Here is a 23,455-nt window from a genome sequence, read left to right on the forward strand (position 1 = left end):
GATCAGTTGATATTTGTCTTCTTCGTTTGCTTAATACAGATCTTAACTTAATTTAACTCAAAATGTGTACCAAAGTTGATTTGAAAATATAAAATTTATTGAAGTATAGGATAAGTTTGTTTAAAAATAATTCATTATAAATATTAGAAATAAAGTCTGGGATATAAAGGTTTGATTAGAAATAATTTAAGTTGGGATAGAAAGTTTGATTAGAAATAATTTGTCTGGAGTAAAATTAATTAAGACTTTATATTATTTCCAGGGATATATTTCTGATAATGGACCTCTTATCATCTACCTGTAATATTTTATTGAATGAATTTAGGAGTTATTTTCCCTTAATAAGTGCTATAAAATACCTATAAAATAGATATAGGATGGTTTCATTATAAATATTGAAGTACAGGAAATTTAAGTTTGTTTAAAAATAATTCAGTATCAGATATGAAAAATTGATTAGAAATAATTTAGTCTGGGATAGAAAAGTTTGATTAGAAATAATTTAGTCTGGAAATAATATGAAGGTTTGATAAGAAATAATTTAGTCTGGGATATAAAGGTTTGATTAGAAATCATTTAGTCTGGGATATAAAGGTTTGATTAGAAATAATTTAGTCTGGGATATAAAGGTTTGATTAGAAATAATTTAGTCTGGGATATAAAGGTTTGATTAGAAATAATTTAGTCTGGAATATAAAGGTTTGATTAGAAATAATTTAGTCTGATATAAAGGTTTTAGAAATAATTTAGTCTGGGATATAAAGGTTTGATTAGAAATAATTTAGTCTGGAATATAAAGGTTTGATTAGAAATAATTCAGTCTGGAATATAAAGGTTTGATTAGAAATAATTTAGTTTGGTATATAAAGGTTTGATTAGAAATCATTTAGTCTGGGATTGAAAAGATGGGGATTTTAAATTTTGATTAGCAATAACACAAGAGATGTAACTATTAGAAAGAATTTTACATCTGCTGCAGTAAAGGAGAATTCTCAAAGTAACAATAATGTTTATCAGTATACAACACCTTAACATGTTGTCAGAACGTGAATATTGTGGGTGGAACAAACTACTGTGGTAACAGTAAACAAGATATAAATTCCATTTGTGTGGTTATGTGAAGAAACGTAAATGATATGTAGATGTCTATCTGAAAGTGTTTAAGCTAGGTTTTGTCCTTTGTCTGTCATTCCACGGTATGTCTGGGTTGGTGACTGGTGTTTACCTTTCTGACCTCTAGCACATGTCTGAGGACAATAAAACTGACCATCACTGACTGTCCAGTGGAGTTAAGGACTTAATCTGGAGTGTTTATTTCCCACATACATTACTGGCTGTGGTTACAATTATCCCTATCAGTGGGAGGAAGTCTAGTGCTTGTGAAAGTTTGTGGCTGTAGGACTAGTGTGTAATGGGATCTAGACACAAGTATATATACAGTCAAAAGTGATGTCACAGGTTTACACTGCTGGACATAGTGCTAATTCTAGACAGACGACAATGCTGATGTTGTAATTGCAGGTGCCATTCAGAAATATCTGTTGGTTGATTATTGGGTGAGAAATCACACAATGTCTGGAAACAATTCTGGTATAGAAAGGCTCACTCCATCTAATGGTAACTTAGTATCCTGGGAGGAAAAGGAGAAAGTGAGTGAGGAAACACCAGCTCAATGTAAACGCAGGAGACTATATCAGGATTACTCAAACTGTTGTAACAATGGAGATGAGGTGATTATTCTTTCTCATAATTTCTCTCAGAATTTTGTTATATCAAGTACTCATGTTGTTATACAGGCAAGATATACATGTATGTATCTATCACATATTTATTCAGCAATAAGTCCTTGTTTCCGTAGAAACCACAACAAATCATTGTCCTGTAGCATACATAATACTTTTGGTCTAGGTTTATACTTTGGCCCCTAGCCAGTATACATACCTAAGTTATAAACCGAAAGAGTTTGAATTCAAATTGAATTTTAAGCCAGAAACATTGGTTTGTTTTTCATTTTACTTATAATAGTAAGCTAACAAGACTAATACCTTGTGATAAACATTAAGGGTCGGATCTATCATGAATGTTGGTGAAGAGTGCATGTGTTATCTGTCAAGATAACAAGGCATGGGTTTTATACAAACAGGGCCAAGGTCAGGGTTCTGGAAATCAGTTATTTCGATCACCCATTTATTTCTGTCTGCTAAAGAGCTTGTATGATATAATTGTAGAAATATTTATATACTACACAACTTAACAACAAACAAAAAGTTAGGTTTGAAAGTTTATAAAACACTTAGTTACTTGTGTCAATCTCCTGTCGGAAGATGTTGACATCTATTGTGACAAACTTCTTTGTTATATGAGAAGTAAAGATCACAAATTGCTGTGGTATCTGTCACATCATATGTTTGTAGGGGGGGGGAACTTACATTATTATCAAAGGTTGTTAGGCAAACAACTTCCTATTTATAACCACCACAGAAATACAATACTCTGGGTTTTTTTTCTACCATTACAGAACATAAATGTATGGGTCGACTTTGAGAGGATCAGATTTCGCTGAGTTGATTTTCTACATGGTTTTAGCCTTTCAAGGTGTTTAAGCTGGTGATAATGCAGCTGTCATTTCATTACTTTCGATAAATAATCCTTTGAATGCACAGGAGATATGTGTAATAGTATACAATGCAGAAAAACATGATGGACAATCTGGTTTTATATTCATTGTTACAGGATCTTAAGGGACCAGTACCATCAAAAGTCCCAAAAGGTCTTGGCTAGTAATAGTCTAGTGGTGATACTTTGTTCTAGTGAGTGACCTTGACATAATTTTACGGTAGTTATGTGTGATGATTACTAGAGAATTTGTCCTTTGTTTGAATAAATAGCCTTGTTTACACCTGAGGTTTGGTTATAGAAAAAATCTCAACAAAGCACAAGGAGATCTAGTATCTATGTAGTAAGCCTTGGGACTGTTGGGTCACTTCAATACATTTACTTCTAACCAAGTGGTTGTTTAAACAATGTGTTCATTAATCATTCATGCGGAAATACAAACTTACTTTGAAGTCTTACATAACGTATATATGTCAAACATATATACATTGTACATTAATTATTTGAAATCAATATAGCCATTTTTTTTTCAAAATTATCTAAAAAGGGTAGAAATACACTATTCTTTGTTTAATAATTTGCAAAGAAAATAAGCTTGTTTAAGTTAAGCCTTTATAATGTTACTGTGTTGTTTTATGAATTTGCCATGCAAGTAATTGCAACACCAAGGGCATGCTCACTTGTCATCTGTTTTCAGTGTCACTCTATTGAGCTGATTGTTGTGTTCCAGGTCTATTGGCACTACGATTTATGTAACCAACTGTTGCCATTAAATGATAAATATTTATCACCAATAGCATCAGCAATCCCATATGATAACCGTTAAATATGCTTCCATCCTTGATACTACTGGCTTTGATGTTGGGTGCTGCTCCTTTGTAATCTTCAGAAGGAGCATATCAGTCTGTGATTGGTCAATTTTTTTCTCCTGGAACCAAATCAGTCTTGTGATTGGTCAGTTTTTTTCTCCTGGAACCAAATCAGCCTGTGATTGGTCAGTTTTTTTCTCCTGGAACCAAATCAGTCTGTGATTGGTCAGTTTTTTTCTCCTGGAACCAAATCAGTTTGTGATCGGTCAGTTTTTATCTCCTGCATCCAAATCGGTCAGTTTTTTTCTCCTGGAACCTATCAAATTACCTGGCTTGTGTCTTCATTTTTGCCATGACATGTTCCAAGGGCACAAAGTGCTAAAGTGATCGTAACCCTGGAGTATCAAGGAGACAGAGAGTTAAAGTGATCGTAACCCTGGAGTATCAAGGAGACAGAGAGCTTAAGTGATCGTAACCCCTGGAGTATCAAGGAGACAGAGAGCTAAAGTGATCGTAACCCCTGGAGTATCAAGGATACAGAGAGCTAAAGTGATCGTAACCCCTGGAGTATCAAGGATACAGAGAGCTAAAGTGATCGTAACCCCTGGAGTATCAAGGATACAGAGAGCTAAAGTGATCGTAACCCCTGGAGTATCAAGGATACAGAGAGCTAAAGTGATCGCAACCCCTGGAGTATCAAGGATACAGAGAGCTAAAGTGATCGTAACCCCTGGAGTATCAAGGAGACAGAGAGCTAAATTGATCGTAACCCCTGGAGTATCAAGGAGACAGAGAGCTAGTGATGTAACATGTAAAAGTTTGTGAAAAGAAACGACCTTGACTCATATTGAAGATTAGAGTTGTCAAATTTTGTAAAACTTTCAGATGGCTTTCTTTTCAGTAACAGAATGCCAAGAATCAAAATACTTGTCTATAGTCCTTAGGATGAAGCCTATCAAAGGTAAAAAAAAGGAAAAACCTTCAACAAGTTAAGGTCATAGGGGTCAAATTTATTAAAACATTCTTACATCTTTTCATTAATGAAGACTTTGAACAGCAAAAGTGTGAAATGTTGATGCATTTGTGAAAAGCATTCAATACCAGTTGAGCAATGCAGGTCCATTGGGCCTCTTACTTGTAGATTTATTTAGTAGCTTCTGCCTTCAATGATAAAATGGTTGCAATAAAATGATGTCGAGGATGACCTTGTCAATTTTTGCATTTGAGGACAGTGATTCTAAATCTGTTGTAGATACAGTAGTATTTAAACACTTGAGTGTAGGTTTATTTATATGCGTGATTTATTTATGGCAATTTGTCTGACACTTGTGTTGGTATTTTAAGCAACAATGATAAACTACAAGCTCCAACAGAACCCCGGCCTTTGTGCTGCAGTAGTTATATCAAGGACAAATCTCAGCAGTTAAATGACCGAGATTTTATCATAGTGCACTGAAATGCATTACACATGCTTTACAGTGGTCACCTAATACATGTTAAAGTGACCAGATGTCATAGATAACAGTGACCAATCACATTGTACCAAAATTTTGGTCTTAAGTTGTACTGTAATCTGGTTGGAAATATCTTGCCAGACACTTTTCTCTCAACAATTATGTAGATACAATGTACATCTATTAGTTGTGGAAAATTTATACAAGACGTAACTGATGTGAGATAATAATATAAGTTAAGTGGTCACTACAGTACTAATCGCTAGTGTTACAACATGCATAGTCCATATATATCTGAAATGTACTAATAAAACACTACTAAATTGATCTCTCAGTCAGTAGAGAATGATAGACATTTCATTCGTAGGTGAAGATCGGAGCTGTGTGATTTGATCTCTACCTGTGGTGACTTGTGTTTCTCAGGTTAAGATCTGAGGTGTGTGGTTTGATCTCTGTCTGTGTTGACTTGTGTTTCTCAGGTTAAGATCTGAGCTGTGTTGTTGTTTGATCTCTACCTGTGGTGACTTGTGTTTCTCAGGTTAAGATCTAAGGTGTGCGGTTTGATCTCTGTCTGTGACTTGTGTTTCTCAGGTTAAGATCTAAGGTGTGTGGTTTGATCTCTGTCTGTGACTTGTGTTTCTCAGGTTAAGATCTGAGGTGTGTGGTTTGATCTCTGTCTGTGACTTGTGTTTCTCAGGTTAAGATCTGAGGTGTGTGGTTTGATCTCTGCCTGTGACTTGTGTTTCTCAGGTTAAGATCTGAGGTGTGTGGTTTGATCTCTGTCTGTGACTTGTGTTTCTCAGGTTAAGATCTAAGGTGTGCGGTTTGATCTCTGTCTGTGACTTGTGTTTCTCAGGTTAAGATCTGAGCTGTGTTGTTGTTTGATCTCTACCTGTGGTGACTTGTGTTTCTCAGGTTAAGATCTGAGCTGTGTTGTTTGATCTCTGTCTGTGACTTGTGTTTCTCAGGTTAAGATCTGAGGTGTGTGGTTTGATCTCTGTCTGTGACTTGTGTTTCTCAGGTTAAGATCTGAGGTGTGTGGTTTGATCTCTGTCTGTGACTTGTGTTTCTCAGGTTAAGATCTGAGCTGTGTTGTTGTTTGATCTCTGCCTGTGGTGACTTGTGTTTCTCAGGTTAAGATCTGAGGTGTGTGGTTTGATCTCTGTCTGTGACTTGTGTTTCTCAGGTTAAGATCTGAGCTGTGTTGTGGTTTGATCTCTGTCTGTGACTTGTGTTTCTCAGGTTAAGATCTGAGCTGTGTTGTTGTTTGATCTCTGTCTGTGACTTGTGTTTCTCAGGTTAAGATCTGAGCTGTGTTGTTGTTTGATCTCTGTCTGTGACTTGTGTTTCTCAGGTTAAGATCTGAGCTGTGTTGTTGTTTGATCTCTGTCTGTGACTTGTGTTTCTCAGGTTAAGATCTGAGCTGTGTTGTTGTTTGATCTCTGTCTGTGACTTGTGTTTCTCAGGTTAAGATCTGAGCTGTGTTGTTGTTTGATCTCTGTCTGTGACTTGTGTTTCTCAGGTTAAGATCTGAGCTGTGTTGTTGTTTGATCTCTGTCTGTGACTTGTGTTTCTCAGGTTAAGATCTGAGCTGTGTTGTTGTTTGATCTCTGTCTGTGACTTGTGTTTCTCAGGTTAAGATCTGAGCTGTGTTGTTGTTTGATCTCTGTCTGTGACTTGTGTTTCTCAGGTTAAGATCTGAGCTGTGTTGTTGTTTGATCTCTGTCTGTGACTTGTGTTTCTCAGGTTAAGATCTGAGCTGTGTTGTTTGATCTCTACCTGTGGTGACTTGTGTTTTAAGATCTGAGGTGTGTGATTTGATCTCTAACTGTGGTGACTTGTGTCTCACAGGTTAAGAAGTGCTATTTGATCTCTGCCCAGGAAAATGAGGTCACAGACCATCCATGCTGTTATATGCTGCCCCTGATGGCTTTACGCTAGCTTTTTCAGTAGATCTATCCAAGTGTAGTCTTTACCTGGTACTTGCAGTACATAAAAGTCTGACAAGATTTTGCAGTATCTCATAATTTGTATCTGTTACATCTATTTCTGGTTATGTTTTCAGTTTAACATCCAAGATATGGAGCACACAGGAGACTATTACATCCAGTCTCAGCAGCTCCAGGCCGCCAATGCTCACTCTCTCCTGGAACATATCTCCAAACTGGACATAGACTCTGAACCACATGAAGTCAGAAAATCTGGTATCATCTGTACCATAGGTAAGGGAGATAAGGCAAGCTGTGTGATCATTCATTAAAAATGTCTGACGAGTTAATGACATTGAACTCGCTCTGTTATCTTGATATGAGGACTTAACTTGAGTTTTATTGGTAAGGGGAGGTAACTCTCCATGGTTTGGTTAATGGGATTTCACTCATACTGTTATTCTGTAAGGAGACTTCATTCAACCAGTTATCTTGGTAGAAGAATTTGACCTTATCTGTTATTTTTGTAAAGGGACATAACTCTACTTGTTTTTGTTTTTTTGTAGGCCCTGCCTGTCGGGAAGTTGCTGTTCTACAGAAAATGATCCATGAAGGAATGAACATTGCACGTCTGAATTTCTCACACGGAACACATGAGGTACCTGTATATACAGGCTTACTAGTAAAGATGAAAATGACCCAATATTGTGATTAAGTTGACATCAAGTGTTGAAGTAAATTAAAGGTGAAATAAGGAGACAATTTTTCCATGTGGTGTTGTCAATCTGACATGCTGCAGACTGACATACTGACATTGATACTTTGATAGAGATCGGCCCAAAATTAGAATATTGTTTGTTTATTGGCGTACACATTTATTTATTTCTGCTGTCAAAACTTTTTTGATTTTTTTTTTCTTCTGGTAATTTTTGTATAAGGATAGTCTATATCATGTTATTTTAATCTCAGACTCATGACTAAGGATAGTCTATATCATGTTATTTTAATCTCAGACTCATGACTAAGGATAGTCTATATCATGTTATTTTAATCTCAGACTCATGACTAAGGATAGTCTATATCATGGTATTTTAATCTCAGACTCATGACTAAGGATAGTCTATATCATGGTATTTTAATCTCAGACTCATGACTAAGGATAGTCTATATCATGTTATTTTAATCTCAGACTCATGACTAAGGATAGTCTACATCATGTTATTTTGATCTCAGACTCATGACTAAGGATAGTCTATATCATGTTATTTTAATCTCAGACTCATGACTAAAGATAGTCTATATCATGTTATTTTAATCCCAGACTCATGACTAAGGATAGTCTATATCATATAGCCTGCTTTATTCTCAGTACCATGAAGGAACTATCAAGAACATTCGTACAGCCATTGAGGGTTTTTCCAACCGCCGCCCAGTCGCCATTGCCCTGGACACTAAGGGACCAGAAATCAGGACAGGGTTACTGGAAGGGGTCAGTATCAGATTAATAATTTTTAATGTTTTGTATGATAAATACAACATAGAAGTTTGTGGTTCCTCACATTTTCTTCAGGTTGGTTATAAATACTGAATAGATGTTCTGATGTCAACACTTAATACCTCCTTACCTGTTTCCATCTAGACCCTCAATTCTTTTCTGACTAGTGGCCTTGATGTTTGACCTTTACCTTGTAGGGAGCATCAGCAGAGGTGACCCTCAGTGCAGGAGCAACTATTAAGATAACCACAGATGACCAGTTCAAAGAGAAATGTTCCAAGGATGTGCTCTGGGTCGACTACAAAAACATCACCAAGGTCATGAAGGTCAAGGACAGGATATTTATTGATGATGGACTCATTTCAGCAGTAGTACAGGAAGTAGGTCAGTAGTCTGACAACATGATAGATAAGTTCAATTCTGGTGCATAAAGCAATTGATTACAACATTTCATGTTTGTGCATGTATTGTCAGGAAATCATGTACTGAAGCCTTACGACAGAGACATTTGTGGCAGTAGCGACAGGTAGATGGGTAGACAGTGACATCTCTAGATCTTCTAGGGTTTTTATTTCATTAAACTCATCATCATCATCAACAGTATCAAATAAATTATACATTCGGTTTCAAGTCCTCAAACTTGATGCTTTCAACATCTACACTACTTTGTTAGTACATGTAGTCACTGTCTCACCACATCCTGCAATTCCAGGACTCCTGTTGATAATTTTGGAAATTTCCATTTGGATTATCCATCAGTTTTAAGACTACTTTCAGTCTTGTGACCAGTAAGTGTCGTTATATGGCGAGTTGGCAATATTCTTTTGAACTGCACAAAAGTTTTTACAGGGCACCTCTCAACAGTATCTCAAATACAGTAGAAATATGTAAATATTCACTTTAAAAATATATGTTTAAATACATAATTAAAGCAGCATTATATAATCTTTCTGTAGTCTACTGTGTAGACAATATTCACTTTAAAAAGATGTTTAAATACATAATTAAACTGATGTTATTAAATCTTTCTGTAGCCTACTGTGTAGACAATATTCACTTTAAAAAGATATGTTTAAATACATAATTATACCAGCATTATATAATCTTTCTGTAGTCTACTGTGTAGACAATATTCACTTTAAAAAGATGTTTAAATACATAATTATACCAGCATTATATAATCCTTCTGTAGTCTACTGTGTAGACAATATTCACTTGAAAAGATATGTTTAAATACATAATTATACGAGCATTATATAATCCTTCTGTAGTCTACTGTGTAGACAATATTCACTTTAAAAAGATATGTTTAAATACATAGTTATACCAGCATTATAAAATCTTTCTGTAGTCTACTGTGTAGACAATATTCACTTTAAAAAGATGTTTAAATACATAATTAAACTAATGTTATTAAATCTTTCTGTAGCCTACTGTGTAGACAATATTCACTTTAAAAAGATATGTTTAAATACATAATTATACCAGCATTATAAAATCTTTTGGACTACTACCAGTATCTAGATAATTTTCAGATTATATACACATAAAAATATAGTATTTATTTAAATGAAAAAATCTAACATGATTAAAAGAAATAGATTTCTATAAAATTTTTACAACAATTATAAAATACATATCCTGTACACACAGTTGTAAGGCTAGATCCAGACCTCATCATCAGTTTTAAAATTGCATTGTTTATGATATGGCTAATTCAAGTATAAGAATCTATCTTGATGTTTGAATGTTAAGATCTTTCCATGAAAACCAATATCTTACCTGGTATTTCATACATCTGTCCATCTTACTGTTTGTGTTGTTTCAATGATTTTTGGTTTGTTCGTCTTTATCCAGTTAGACAAACATGTGCCCTCCACTGTCAGTTGTACAGGAAAAGTCAGACACCTTTAGATCAGACATGTTTTCTCATCCGTGCCTTCCATAATACTACAAAATATTGACAGATGCTTTTTATCGCTGTGATGTAAATCTGTCCTTTGTATAGGAGGATGGTGGCTGTCACACCCACTCTTTGTCGTTTTAATTCGTTTGAAATGGCTATAAATGCATCCTGTGAACTCTTAACTTCTGGTCTTTCACATGTGTCCATGTCTGAACCCAGTTAATGATGATTTCTTGTATAATTCGCCATTTCTGTTGCATGCATCCATGTAGATTTTGCTTAGAATCTTGTCGTGCCTGGCAGCAATCAATCATTCATAATCTTCCTCCATGCAGTTTTATCACAGTGATAAGATTCTGATACAAGTGTATGTAATGTATTGTGATATACTGTGTATGACAGTGATAAGATTCTGATACAAGTGTATGTAATGTATTGTGATATACTGTGTATGACAGTGATAAGATTCTGATACAAGTGTATGTAATGTATTGTGATATACTGTGTTATCACAGTGATAAGATTCTGATACAAGTGTATGTAATGTATTGTGATATACTGTGTATGACAGTGATAAGATTCTGATACAAGTGTATGTAATGTATTGTGATATACTGTGTATGACAGTGATAAGATTCTGATACAAGTGTATGTAATGTATTGTGATATACTGTGTATGACAGTGATAAGATTCTGATACAAGTGTATGTAATGTATTGTGATATACTGTGTTATCACAGTGATAAGATTCTGATACAAGTGTATGTAATGTATTGTGATATACTGTGTTATCACAGTGATAAGATTCTGATACAAGTGTATGTAATGTATTGTGATATACTGTGTATGACAGTGATAAGATTCTGACACAAGTGTATGTAATGTATTGTGATATACTGTGTATGACAGTGATAAGATTCTGACACAAGTGTATGTAATGTATTGTGATATACTGTGTTATCACAGTGATAAGATTCTGATACAAGTGTATGTAATGTATTGTGATATACTGTGTTATCACAGTGATAAGATTCTGATACAAGTGTATGTAATGTATTGTGATATACTGTGTATGACAGTGATAAGATTCTGATACAAGTGTATGTAATGTATTGTGATATACTGTGTATGACAGTGATAAGATTCTGATACAAGTGTATGTAATGTATTGTGATATACTGTGTATGACAGTGATAAGATTCTGACACAAGTGTATGTAATGTATTGTGATATACTGTGTATGACAGTGATAAGATTCTGACACAAGTGTATGTAATGTATTGTGATATACTGTGTATGACAGTGATAAGATTCTGATACAAGTGTATGTAATGTATTGTGATATACTGTGTATGACAGTGATAAGATTCTGACACAAGTGTATGTAATGTATTGTGATATACTGTGTATGACAGTGATAAGATTCTGACACAAGTGTATGTAATGTATTGTGATATACTGTGTATGACAGTGATAAGATTCTGACACAAGTGTATGTAATGTATTGTGATATACTGTGTATGACAGTGATAAGACTCTGACACAAGTGTATGTAATGTATTGTGATATACTGTGTATGACAGTGATAAGATTCTGACACAAGTGTATGTAATGTATTGTGATATACTGTGTTATCACAGTGATAAGATTCTGACACAAGTGTATGTAATGTATTGTGATATACTGTGTTATCACAGTGATAAGATTCTGACACAAGTGTATGTAATGTATTGTGATATACTGTGTTATCACAGTGATAAGACTCTGACACAAGTGTATGTAATGTATTGTGATATACTGTGTTATACAGGCAGTGATTACCTGATCTGTAAGATAGAAAATGGAGGAGACCTTGGCAGTAAGAAGGGCTGTAATCTCCCTGGAATTGCTGTAGATCTGCCAGCTGTCTCTGAAAAGGACAAAGCTGATCTTCGTTTCGGTGTTGAACAAGGTGTAAGTGTGCTGTCTGTCCTATGTGTGCCGAGTCCAACACAGGACTGTAGATTTGGTCTGCAGCAATTACAGACTTAGATTCTCGTAGTCATGCAAGATTTTCTGAAAATGTCCATGTGGAGAATACATTGAAAATGGAAAAATTTACTTACAGTTGAAAAAAAAAATATCTGACTACCTAACTGTAGTAAGTTATCATTTGTTAGATTGGAAATAATTTGTGATATTGAAATCATATATACAGTGATTATCTACATGTGTGATGTTATTTTTGGACAGCATTGGTAAGAAACCTGAGGAATGGTGCTGTATGTTTTTATTCATTTTTGTTTTTTTTTTTTGCTGGGGTCATTAATTGAATTGTAAATTATAGTTGAATTTCACTGACTCTAAAATGAATTTTTTTCCATTCTTACTCTGAAATAAAAAAAAGTTTTTTTTTTTTTTTTTTAAATGACGTCTTTAATTTGGACAATTTGATTTTTTTCTGGACTTTTACCGACCTCTATTTGTTTACCACTCTTACGACCTCTGTTTGTTTACCACTCTTACGACCTCTGTTTGTTTACCACTCTTACGACCTCTGTTTGTTTACCACTCATGTATTATAACATTTACCACTGTGTCACATCTGTCAACATCTATGGGTGAATGAATATACATATTGTTCTCAGCAGACAAATATTGAAGTAAGACATTGAGTATACAGTGGTTTATGTCCTGTGTTATATATAACAGGTGGACATGGTATTCGCCTCCTTCATCAGGAGTGGTCAACACATCACAGACATCCGTAACGTCCTCGGTTCAGAAGGCAAAAATATTAAAATCATTGCCAAGATCGAGAACCACGAGGGAGTGAAAAGGTAAGAACTGAATCTTGAGGTAGGATCTGTTTTATTAGGTGAACATGCTGGAAAGTTATATAATAACCAGGGCAGAGTGATTTAAATAATAAAATAAAAAACAGAAAAAAAAACAAAAAATTAAGAATAACAATAAAACATTGTGTGAAATATAAAAAGAAATGAAATCTGCCAGTATGTAAATTTAATCGAATGAAAAGAAAAGAAAAGAGCTCAGGACCTGTTCTGAAATAAAAAAAAGTTTTTTTTTTTTTTTTTTTTTAAATGACGTCTTTAATTTGGACAATTTGATTTTTTTCTGGACTTTCTATACCTGTGATTTTAGGGAAAATGTTACCTGTTTGTTAGACCTCGTTAGGTTTTAGCTGTATTAATACAGTGTTATTTGTCTGGTATTTGTAAATACATGTTACCCTTATCTAATACGTGGATACATTCTATGACTGACAGATTTGATGAGATCTTAAATGAAACAGACGGAGTGATGGTTGCTCGCGGTGATCTCGGAATCGAGATTCCTGCTGAAAAAGTCTTCCTGGCTCAGAAGATGATGATCAGTCGCTGTAACCGCCAGGGCAAACCAGTGATCTGTGCCACACAGATGCTTGAAAGTATGGTGAAGAAGCCCCGTCCCACGAGGGCCGAGTCCAGTGATGTCGCTAATGCCGTTCTGGATGGTGCTGACTGTGTTATGTTATCAGGGGAGACTGCCAAGGGAGACTACCCACTTGAATCTGTTAAGATGATGCATAAGGTGATTATTGTTAATGTTTGTGTTTCCTTAAAAGTCCATTTTTATATCTATTATTTGAATTTGAAGTTGCTACTGAGTAAAGTTGAATTTTTCTTTAAATGCCTTGAGTGATCATGAAACAAGATGTGTATGACAGGCGAGTTCTTTATTTCTTAAGTTACTATCAGACAGAGTTAGTAATGTGGGAATAAAATTTGTAAATAATTCTTTTTAGGTTCATGTTAACCCATCTACATATTGATCAGTTATGTACAGTTTACAAAGTATTGGTCAGAAGACTTACAAGTGATTAACACATTTCTGTGCAAAGTTGAAATTAAGATACAACAGTCTTATTTGAAGCCGATATTGTCCCAACATACTACTGTACTAGTGTTTGGGTTGTGATGTAACTTTACTGATGGTTGTTCACAGATCTGTCGGGAGGCTGAGTCAGCGGTCTACACCAGTCAGTACTTCGAGGAGATCCGTCAGGATACTGCCCTCCCTATTGAGGTCACACACACTGTAGCCATTGCAGCTGTGGAGGCTTCCTTCAAGTGTATGGCTGCAGCCATCATTGTCATAACAACTACTGGACGGTAATAATTACCCTGTACTAAGCTGGTCATCCTGGTACCGGTTTTATGGTTAAATGTGTTAAAACAACTTGTACGCACTCTACAAATGCTCAGTTAAAATTGTACTATTTAAAATAAATTTAGTTTGTGTGGTGACCTGGATAATCTCAACACAGAGGAGGGTGTGTTGCTGAATTTTTAAGAGATGTCCAAAAAAAAAAAATGTTTTGAAAGAAAAACACAAATGGTTTTTGTTTGAACTAAAACATCTGATAGTATGTTTCAAGAAACTCTGTGTTTAAAGTTATAATATTTGTTATATTGGATCTATATCAGGTTGATCTACTGTACACTGGTATGATTTAGGCATGCTTTATTGTGACTGTGTTCTTTTACTACAGATCTGCTCAGCTGATTTCTAAGTACCGCCCCCGCTGTCCAATCCTGGCCATCACACGTCAGGCCCAGACTGCACGTCAATGTCACTTATACCGCGGAGTGTTCCCCATACATTACGCAGGTATGTGTAGAATGCTGGAAACATTTATTTTATATCAAACAAACTGTATCGGGGGATAAATCCCCATTTTTTTTTAACCCTTTAATGTTCCAAGAGTTTGAAAGTAGACGGTCTAAAAAAATGGAATGTATGAAAGTTGAAAGGGGAGTGTGAAATTTTGAATGCTTCAAATTTTTAATCGGTTTTTAACTTAGAAATGCTAGTTTTAAAACTGTTGCTGTAGGATTTCGGCTTTGGCTATTATTTTTCTGCTGCACTCTTCTTTTCACCGTCTGTATGGTTGTGGTTGATAATTAACCTGGTGTAGTTGGATGTCTAGTTCTGTAGAGTTGTTTTCAACGTCTACAGCAGATAATCAAGAACAAGAGAACTACATGGATATAGTATTGTTTGTTAGCATCCATCCATCTGTCAATGGAAGAAAATTTACGTAACTTTGAAACACTAGGACCAATTCAACTGAAGTGACAGGTCAAGTTTCACATCTGATTAGATTATCGTGAATTGTGAAGGTTGAAGTACCAAACATCCATCCATCTGTCGATGGAGGAAAATTTACGTAACCTTGAAACACTAGGACCAATTCAACTTAAGTGACAGAATATCAAGTTTCACATCTGATTAGATTATCGTGAATTGTGAAGGTTGAGGTACCGAACGTCAAATTTCATGACATACCAATAGCACTGTGTCTATGAATATTACTGTATTAGATGTACAAGTTCTTGTTGGAGGCTCAAGGGTCATCCTCAGAAATATAGTGATCTTTGTATAGGGTTTGTGTTAAACAGTAACGAATGCTATACATATAATTAATGTTGAAGACAAGGTCAGAGGTCAAAGTTCATAAGGACAGTGTTTGATGTGTATCTTCTAACATGGATTGTAACCTATATAGCTAACTTATGTATTGTCTGTATATTTTTGTTCCTTGTCATAAACCAATATTCTTTTCCTTCAAAGAAGGGTTCTACATATTTGTACATTTCCAGATTTTCATTAATGCTATATTTGTGAAGTAACACAGAACGAAACCATGAAATGATGATCCCACCACAATAAATACAACACCCAAATTATCATTACAACTTATTTGTTACTGTTTTCTACTTGTACTTGTACCTCCAAAATATGGCAAGCCTTTGTAAATATTCTGGAAACCTACAAATATGCAGAACTCATCTTTAATCTTTGGTATTTATTATGTGATTGTCCTAGCTGTCTAACCTAGCGTGTAAACCCCCTATATATCCACTTCTGTAAATATCTGTGATTGTTCTAGCTGTCTAACCTAGTGAGTAAACCCCCTATATAATCACCTCTGTAAATATCTGTGATTGTTCTAGCTGTCTAACCTAGCGAGTAAACCCCCTATATAGTCACCTCTGTAAATATCTGTGATTGTTCTAGCTGTCTAACCTAGTGAGTAAACCCCCTATATAGTCGCCTCTGTAAATATCTGTGATATTGTTCTAGCTGTCTATCCTAGCGAGTAAACCCCCTATATAATCACCTCTGTAAATATCTGTGATTGTTCTAGCTGTCTAACCTAGCGTGTAAACCCCCTATATAGTCACCTCTGTAAATATCTGTGATTGTTCTAGCTGTCTAACCTAGCGAGTAAACCCCCTATATAGTCGCCTCTGTAAATATCTGTGATTGTTCTAGCTGTCTATCCTAGCGTGTAAACCCCCTATATAGTCACCTCTGTAAATATCTGTGATTGTTCTAGCTGTCTAACCTAGTGAGTAAACCCCCTATATAGTCACCTCTGTAAATATCTGTGATATTGTTCTAGCTGTCTAACCTAGCGAGTAAACCCCCTATATATCCACTTCTGTAAATATCTGTGATATTGTTCTAGCTGTCTAACCTAGTGAGTAAACCCCCTATATAATCACCTCTGTAAATATCTGTGATTGTTCTAGCTGTCTAACCTAGCGAGTAAACCCCCTATATAATCACTTCTGTAAATATCTGTGATTGTTCTAGCTGTCTAACCTAGCGTGTAAACCCCCTATATAGTCGCCTCTGTAAATATCTGTGATATTGTTCTAGCTGTCTATCCTAGCGAGTAAACCCCCTATATAATCACCTCTGTAAATATCTGTGATTGTTCTAGCTGTCTAACCTAGCGTGTAAACCCCCTATATATCCACTTCTGTAAATATCTGTGATATTGTTCTAGCTGTCTAACCTAGCGAGTAAACCCCCTATATAGTCGCCTCTGTAAATATCTGTGATTGTTCTAGCTGTCTAACCTAGCGAGTAAACCCCCTATATATCCACTTCTGTAAATATCTGTGATATTGTTCTAGCTGTCTAACCTAGTGAGTAAACCCCCTATATAATCACCTCTGTAAATATCTGTGATTGTTCTAGCTGTCTAACCTAGCGAGTAAACCCCCTATATAGTCGCCTCTGTAAATATCTGTGATTGTTCTAGCTGTCTAACCTAGTGAGTAAACCCCCTATATAATCACCTCTGTAAATATCTGTGATATTGTTCTAGCTGTCTAACCTAGCGTGTAAACCCCCTATATATCCACTTCTGTAAATATCTGTGGTATTGTTCTAGCTGTCTAACCTAGTGAGTAAACCCCCTATATAGTCGCCTCTGTAAATATCTGTGATATTGTTCTAGCTGTCTATCCTAGCGAGTAAACCCCCTATATAATCACCTCTGTAAATATCTGTGATTGTTCTAGCTGTCTAACCTAGCGAGTAAACCCCCTATATAATCACCTCTGTAAATATCTGTGATATTGTTCTAGCTGTCTAACCTAGCGTGTAAACCCCCTATATATCCACTTCTGTAAATATCTGTGGTATTGTTCTAGCTGTCTAACCTAGTGAGTAAACCCCCTATATAGTCGCCTCTGTAAATATCTGTGATATTGTTCTAGCTGTCTAACCTAGTGAGTAAACCCCCTATATAATCACCTCTGTAAATATCTGTGATTGTTCTAGCTGTCTAACCTAGCGAGTAAACCCCTATATAGTCGCCTCTGTAAATATCTGTGATTGTTCTAGCTGTCTAACCTAGTGAGTAAACCCCCTATATAGTCACCTCTGTAAATATCTGTGATATTGTTCTAGCTGTCTAACCTAGCGAGTAAACCCCCTATATAGTCGCCTCTGTAAATATCTGTGATTGTTCTAGCTGTCTAACCTAGCGAGTAAACCCCCTATATATCCACTTCTGTAAATATCTGTGATTGTTCTAGCTGTCTAACCTAGCGAGTAAACCCCCTATATATCCACTTCTGTAAATATCTGTGATTGTTCTAGCTGTCTAACCTAGCGAGTAAACCCCCTATATAGTCGCCTCTGTAAATATCTGTGATTGTTCTAGCTGTCTAACCTAGCGAGTAAACCCCCTATATAGTCGCCTCTGTAAATATCTGTGATTGTCCTAGCTGTCTAACCTAGCGAGTAAACCCCCTATATAGTCACCTCTGTAAATATCTGTGATTGTTCTAGCTGTCTAACCTAGCGAGTAAACCCCCTATATAGTCACATGCATGCATGACCTTTGTACTCACAGACCAGGCCAAATAAAATGTTTGTTTCAGGTAGACATTTCCTCACAGGTTTCATTTCCATGAGTGTATTAACCTTACAACTGTGGTATTTTATGTCAAATGAAATCTTGAGCCATAATTTTCAGGCACTAGATCTTGTCGTTACATAATGAGACATTGTATTTTACAACAAGCAATAACACAGGATAAACCTGAAACATAACATGATATTGGTTTGGCCTTTCCTTGGATTATTGTTCTTAACCTGCATGTCGTTGCTTGATGTTTGAACATTACAGAACCAAGAGAACATCTGTGGACAGCAGACATGGACAAGCGTGTGTATGAAACGCTCGCCTTCGGGCGTGAAAAGGGCATATTAAAAACGGGGGATTTAGTTGTCTTACTAAGTGGCTGGCAAGCGGGCAGTGGCAATACAAACACTGTTCGTATACTAGCTGTGTCGAACGGAAAGAATCCTCCCATACACCACTGTCTACCTAACACAACTCACACAGACTAAAATGGCATCTCTCTTAATGATGTGCCTTGAACATTTGAAGGAAAGATATTTGTATGATATCTGTGATACCATACAGACTGTGATATCATTACTTTGGAGCACCTTAAACATTGTCACTAGTCTTCATTTATCATCAGGAGTTACAGTCACGTTTCTACTGTGATATTCATTATACATACTTATAAAACTGTCAATAACATTGAAATGCCCGCTACGGAGAAAACTGATTTGATAAACAGTTCAGTAAGTGTAGATACAATTAAAACCCACAATACAAGGCAGTACTGTTCAGTAGAGGTTCGTTTAGTTTGATCCTTGATAAATATCATTATCTTTACAGATGTTCAAAATTTGTTTCATGTGGTAAATTCTATAGTTCTCAGTATCCAGAACTGTTTAGACATCAGTCCCGGCCATTATTGGACGATAACATTCATATTGTTAAGGATCTGGTAGTTTTCATGTAGAGAGGGCACCCATTACTATAGATATACAGTACATATTTATATTAATCACATCTTGTTGGGGACAGATAGGGGGCTGCGATGTCCTACACAGTATAATCTGGACAGTTGTTGATCATATTGATGTTTTTTATGTCCTATTTTATACCCGTTTTCCATTCCTTATAATATTTTCATATTAACCAATATATTTATGAAATGCTTACCTTGGTGTTGTGTTGTGTTGTTAGTCATATTAGTGAAGAAAACTGACAATTATTTACGAAAAAATCCTATATTTATGAGATTAAGAATGACCCTAACACAAAGCAGTTCTGTAGATTTCTTCTGTGAGATGTCTAACTTAAAACCAGCTCGTTATACACAGAGCAATGTCATATCAACTAACAAAAACCAGAGAGAAAAAAAAGATGAAAGAGCTTGGTAGAAGTTTATAAAAAGCAGGTGGATTTTCCTTACCACTAGCTTTTCAGTCAGAAATCTGCTCCATAAGTTTAAACATTATAAATGATTCAACACTGTGAGTTTATCTATTCTTCCACAGTTGATCACATTGTTGTTATGGTGCATCATCTTATTCATCCACTTATTTGTCTGTCTTCCTTGTTTACTGTAGAACATTAATGGCTTTTTTTTTTTTTTTAAATATTTTTTAATGAATGACTCGGTATGAAAGCCTGAAAGGAAACAGAATCAGTGTGATGTATGTCTTAATCTTTGGTTTCTGTCCACAAAAAATTTTGATGGCGACTTTGCTGAATCTACTGATACAATGACTATACCAAACTTCTGCTTTAAAGGGGTTTAAGTGATGTCAGGTTCTCCTCTGTTCCAACATGATATAAAGATGAGTTAAATAAAGGGACATTGTATATGACGTAGACATTGTGGGGACAGGGAGTAGTATAATGTGAGACATCAGTATTGTTCATATCAGTATAGGGTAAATGAAGAATATGTCGATGTAGTTTTCAATTTCTCTCATCCTGAATTAACAAATTGATCTCGTCTCTGTTGCCAAAGTGTATCCGGATGAGTTAGAGTTTCCGTCCGATACTCCAGGTACTGTGAGTTTGATCCACACACAATTCGTTTGCATCCTATTGCTTGAAGAAGCATGGCGATGTTGGCTCTGACATTCCGTATACCTTTTTACCAATATTCTAGTTTTGTTTTGTTTGTCATTTAGCTACTTCTTACCGCCAAATAATGTTAAAAATTGTCTTCATTTTTTTCGCTTTGATAGCACTATCTAGTTAGGCACAGAAAAGCCTATGCTGACAATGAACACTTACTCATACAGTTTGTATTATACACCAAAACATAGCACTATCTAGTTAGGCACAGAAAAGCCTATGCTGACAATGAACACTTACTCATACAGTTTGTATTATACACCAAAACAAGGAAACACTTCTCTGGCTGTGACAAAGGAACAGGTGTTAACTTTCTATCAGGGTCCATACCCATATAAGGAGTTTCAATCATTTTCTCAGATAGTAGAAGTTCCTGTGATAACCATATTTGTTATATCATTAAATCTCTGACTGTACAACTCTCTGAGGACAGAACTAGAGAACTGATTTACTTAAGTTAATTTTGCAGGTGAAAATATGAAATTTTAGTGAATTTAAAGAATGGGCAAAGACTCCACAAATTTCCAAACTTACCTGTGATTTGAACACTTAAATTGGGAATTTTAGTGAGTCAAAGTGGAAAAGCAAAACATATGATTCCAACAGAATTCCTATCTGTTGACCATCCATATTAGGTTTTATATTCAGAACTGCTGACCTGTAGCATTGTGTAATGTTATGGTGGGATTTTGTAGCTTCACTTTAACTGTTGACAAATAAATTGCTGAATGTAGGATTAGTTAGTCAAGTGGATGTAGTAAAAGAGAAATATTTTATTCAACTTTCACTACATTGCTTACATCACAAGAGAAGCTCATAATCTTCGTACTTATTATCATTATAATGATGTTAGTCTGGCAGAAATCTGTTAGACTGGTCCTTAAGGATTTACCTTTATTCAGTACTTAACATTCAACATGCTATGCCTTAGGATTTTCTAAAATAAAATTGATGAAATTTCAGTGGACTTCATTTAAAGGATATTTAAGGTGACATGAAAATAGTGCTTACCTGATCCATCTCATAAGTGTGGCAAATATATTGTTGATTTGTGATTGTCCATAATGACCTTAGCAATGAAATACAGTGATGTACATAACTACACACCTACAGTGATGTACATAACACACATTAAGTACCTACACCTACAGTGATGTACATAACTACACACCTACAGTGATGTACATAACTACACACATAAGTACCTACCCTACAGTGATGTACATACCTACACACATAAGTACCTACACCTACAGTGATGTACATAACTACACACATAAGTACCTGCACCCACAGTGATGTACATAACTACACACAGAAGTACCTACACATACAGTGATGTACATAACTACACACCTACATTGATGTACATAACTACACACCTACAGTGATGTACATAACTTCACACATAAGTACCTACACCTACAGTGATGTACATAACTACACACATAAGTACCTACACCTACAGTGATGTACATAACTACACACATAAGTACCTACACCTACAGTGATGTACATAACTACACACATAAGTACCTACACCTACAGTGATGTACATAACTACACACCTACAGTGATGTACATAACTACACACCTACAGTGATGTACATAACTACACACATAAGTACCTACACCTACAGTGATGTACATAACTACACACATAAGTACCTACACCTACAGTGATGTACATAACTACACACCTACAGTGATGTACATAACTACACACCTACAGTGATGTACATAACTACACACATAAGTACCTACACCTACAGTGATGTACATAACTACACACCTACAGTGATGTACATAACTACACACATAAGTACCTACACCTACAGTGATGTACATAACTACACACAGAAGTACCTACACCTACAGTGATGTACATAACTACACACAGAAGTACCTACACCTACAGTGATGTACATAACTACACACAGAAGTACCTACACCTACAGTGTTACCTGTTAGTCACTGTTAAGATCAGTACAGAAGTTGATGAGGCTGAGGGAGACTTATATTTCTGTTAAATTTTACCCTTGAGATGTTTACATCCAGTTTTATTAATGAAGTTCAGTCTCGATGAAACAGGTTGACCTGTTTTGGTTTGTTTTTTCAGCATGTGTTCCTTTCCTTGTTTTACTAATGTTTTTGTTTGGCATTTTCTAGTGATTGTTTCTAGTGTGTGGTGGTGCATAATGCATTGCTGTGTACGATACCTTCTGTGTGTGTCATTACTGTAAATAGATGTTATCCAGTCTTTATAACTATGTAAATATCACATGAGAAGGAAGTACCACTGACCAGAGATATCACTCTGATATGTACAAATGTAATGTATAAACACTTCTTAGTTGCATTTTGTTGTGTTCAGATTCTTACCAGTTAAAATTTCACATTGTTCAGGGGTGTACAATTCCACTAGTCCCACCCCACTCCCTCTCCAGAGCTGGCAATACCACTAGTCCCACCCCACTCCCTCTCCAGAGCTGGTAATACCACTAGTCCCACCCCACTCCTTCTTCAGAGCTAGTAATACCACTAGCCCCACCCCACTCCCTCTCCAGAGCTGGTAATACCACTAGCCCCACCCCACTCCCTCTCCAGAGCTGGTAATACCACTAGCCCCACCCCACTCCCTCTCCAGAGCTGGTAATACCACTAGCCCCACCCCACTCCCTCTCCAGAGCTCAGAGCTAGTAATACCACTAGCCCCACCCCACTCCCTCTCCAGAGCTGGTAATACCACTAGTCCCACCCCACTCCCTCTCCAGAGCTGGTAATACCACTAGCCCCACCCCCTCTCCAGAGCTAGTAATACCACTAGTCCCACCCCACTCCCTCTCCAGAGCTAGTAATACCACTAGCCCCACCCCACTCCCTCTCCAGAGCTAGTAATACCACTAGCCCCACCCTACTCCCTCACCTGAGCTAGTAATACCACTAG

The 23,455-nt window shown here is 36.0% G+C and overlaps 1 protein-coding gene across 4 annotated transcripts in view; it reads left to right on the forward strand.

The window, feature by feature from the left end:
- The window catches only part of LOC132556270 (pyruvate kinase PKM-like), a 48,872-nt gene that overhangs the window by 20,666 nt on the left and 4,751 nt on the right, over nt 1-23,455 (forward strand). For 3 of the 4 annotated variants that reach the window (XM_060220657.1, XM_060220658.1, XM_060220659.1), the window contains 10 exons: nt 6,945-7,101; nt 7,374-7,465; nt 8,177-8,296; nt 8,500-8,686; nt 12,019-12,161; nt 12,900-13,027; nt 13,478-13,781; nt 14,196-14,362; nt 14,743-14,861; nt 20,396-20,434. In XM_060220657.1, coding sequence (XP_060076640.1) covers nt 6,945-7,101; nt 7,374-7,465; nt 8,177-8,296; nt 8,500-8,686; nt 12,019-12,161; nt 12,900-13,027; nt 13,478-13,781; nt 14,196-14,362; nt 14,743-14,861; nt 20,396-20,434 — 1,456 coding nt within the window. Of the gene's footprint in view, nt 1-1,556; nt 1,731-6,944; nt 7,102-7,373; nt 7,466-8,176; nt 8,297-8,499; nt 8,687-12,018; nt 12,162-12,899; nt 13,028-13,477; nt 13,782-14,195; nt 14,363-14,742; nt 14,862-20,395; nt 20,435-23,455 lie in introns of those variants that run through there. The other variant, XM_060220656.1, reaches the window with a different exon arrangement.

Source organism: Ylistrum balloti, unplaced genomic scaffold (assembly GCF_031769215.1).
Source record: "Ylistrum balloti isolate Yb309-2 unplaced genomic scaffold, AGI_CSIRO_Ybal_v1 Utg370556, whole genome shotgun sequence".
Classification (NCBI taxonomy): Eukaryota; Metazoa; Mollusca; class Bivalvia; order Pectinida; family Pectinidae; genus Ylistrum; species Ylistrum balloti.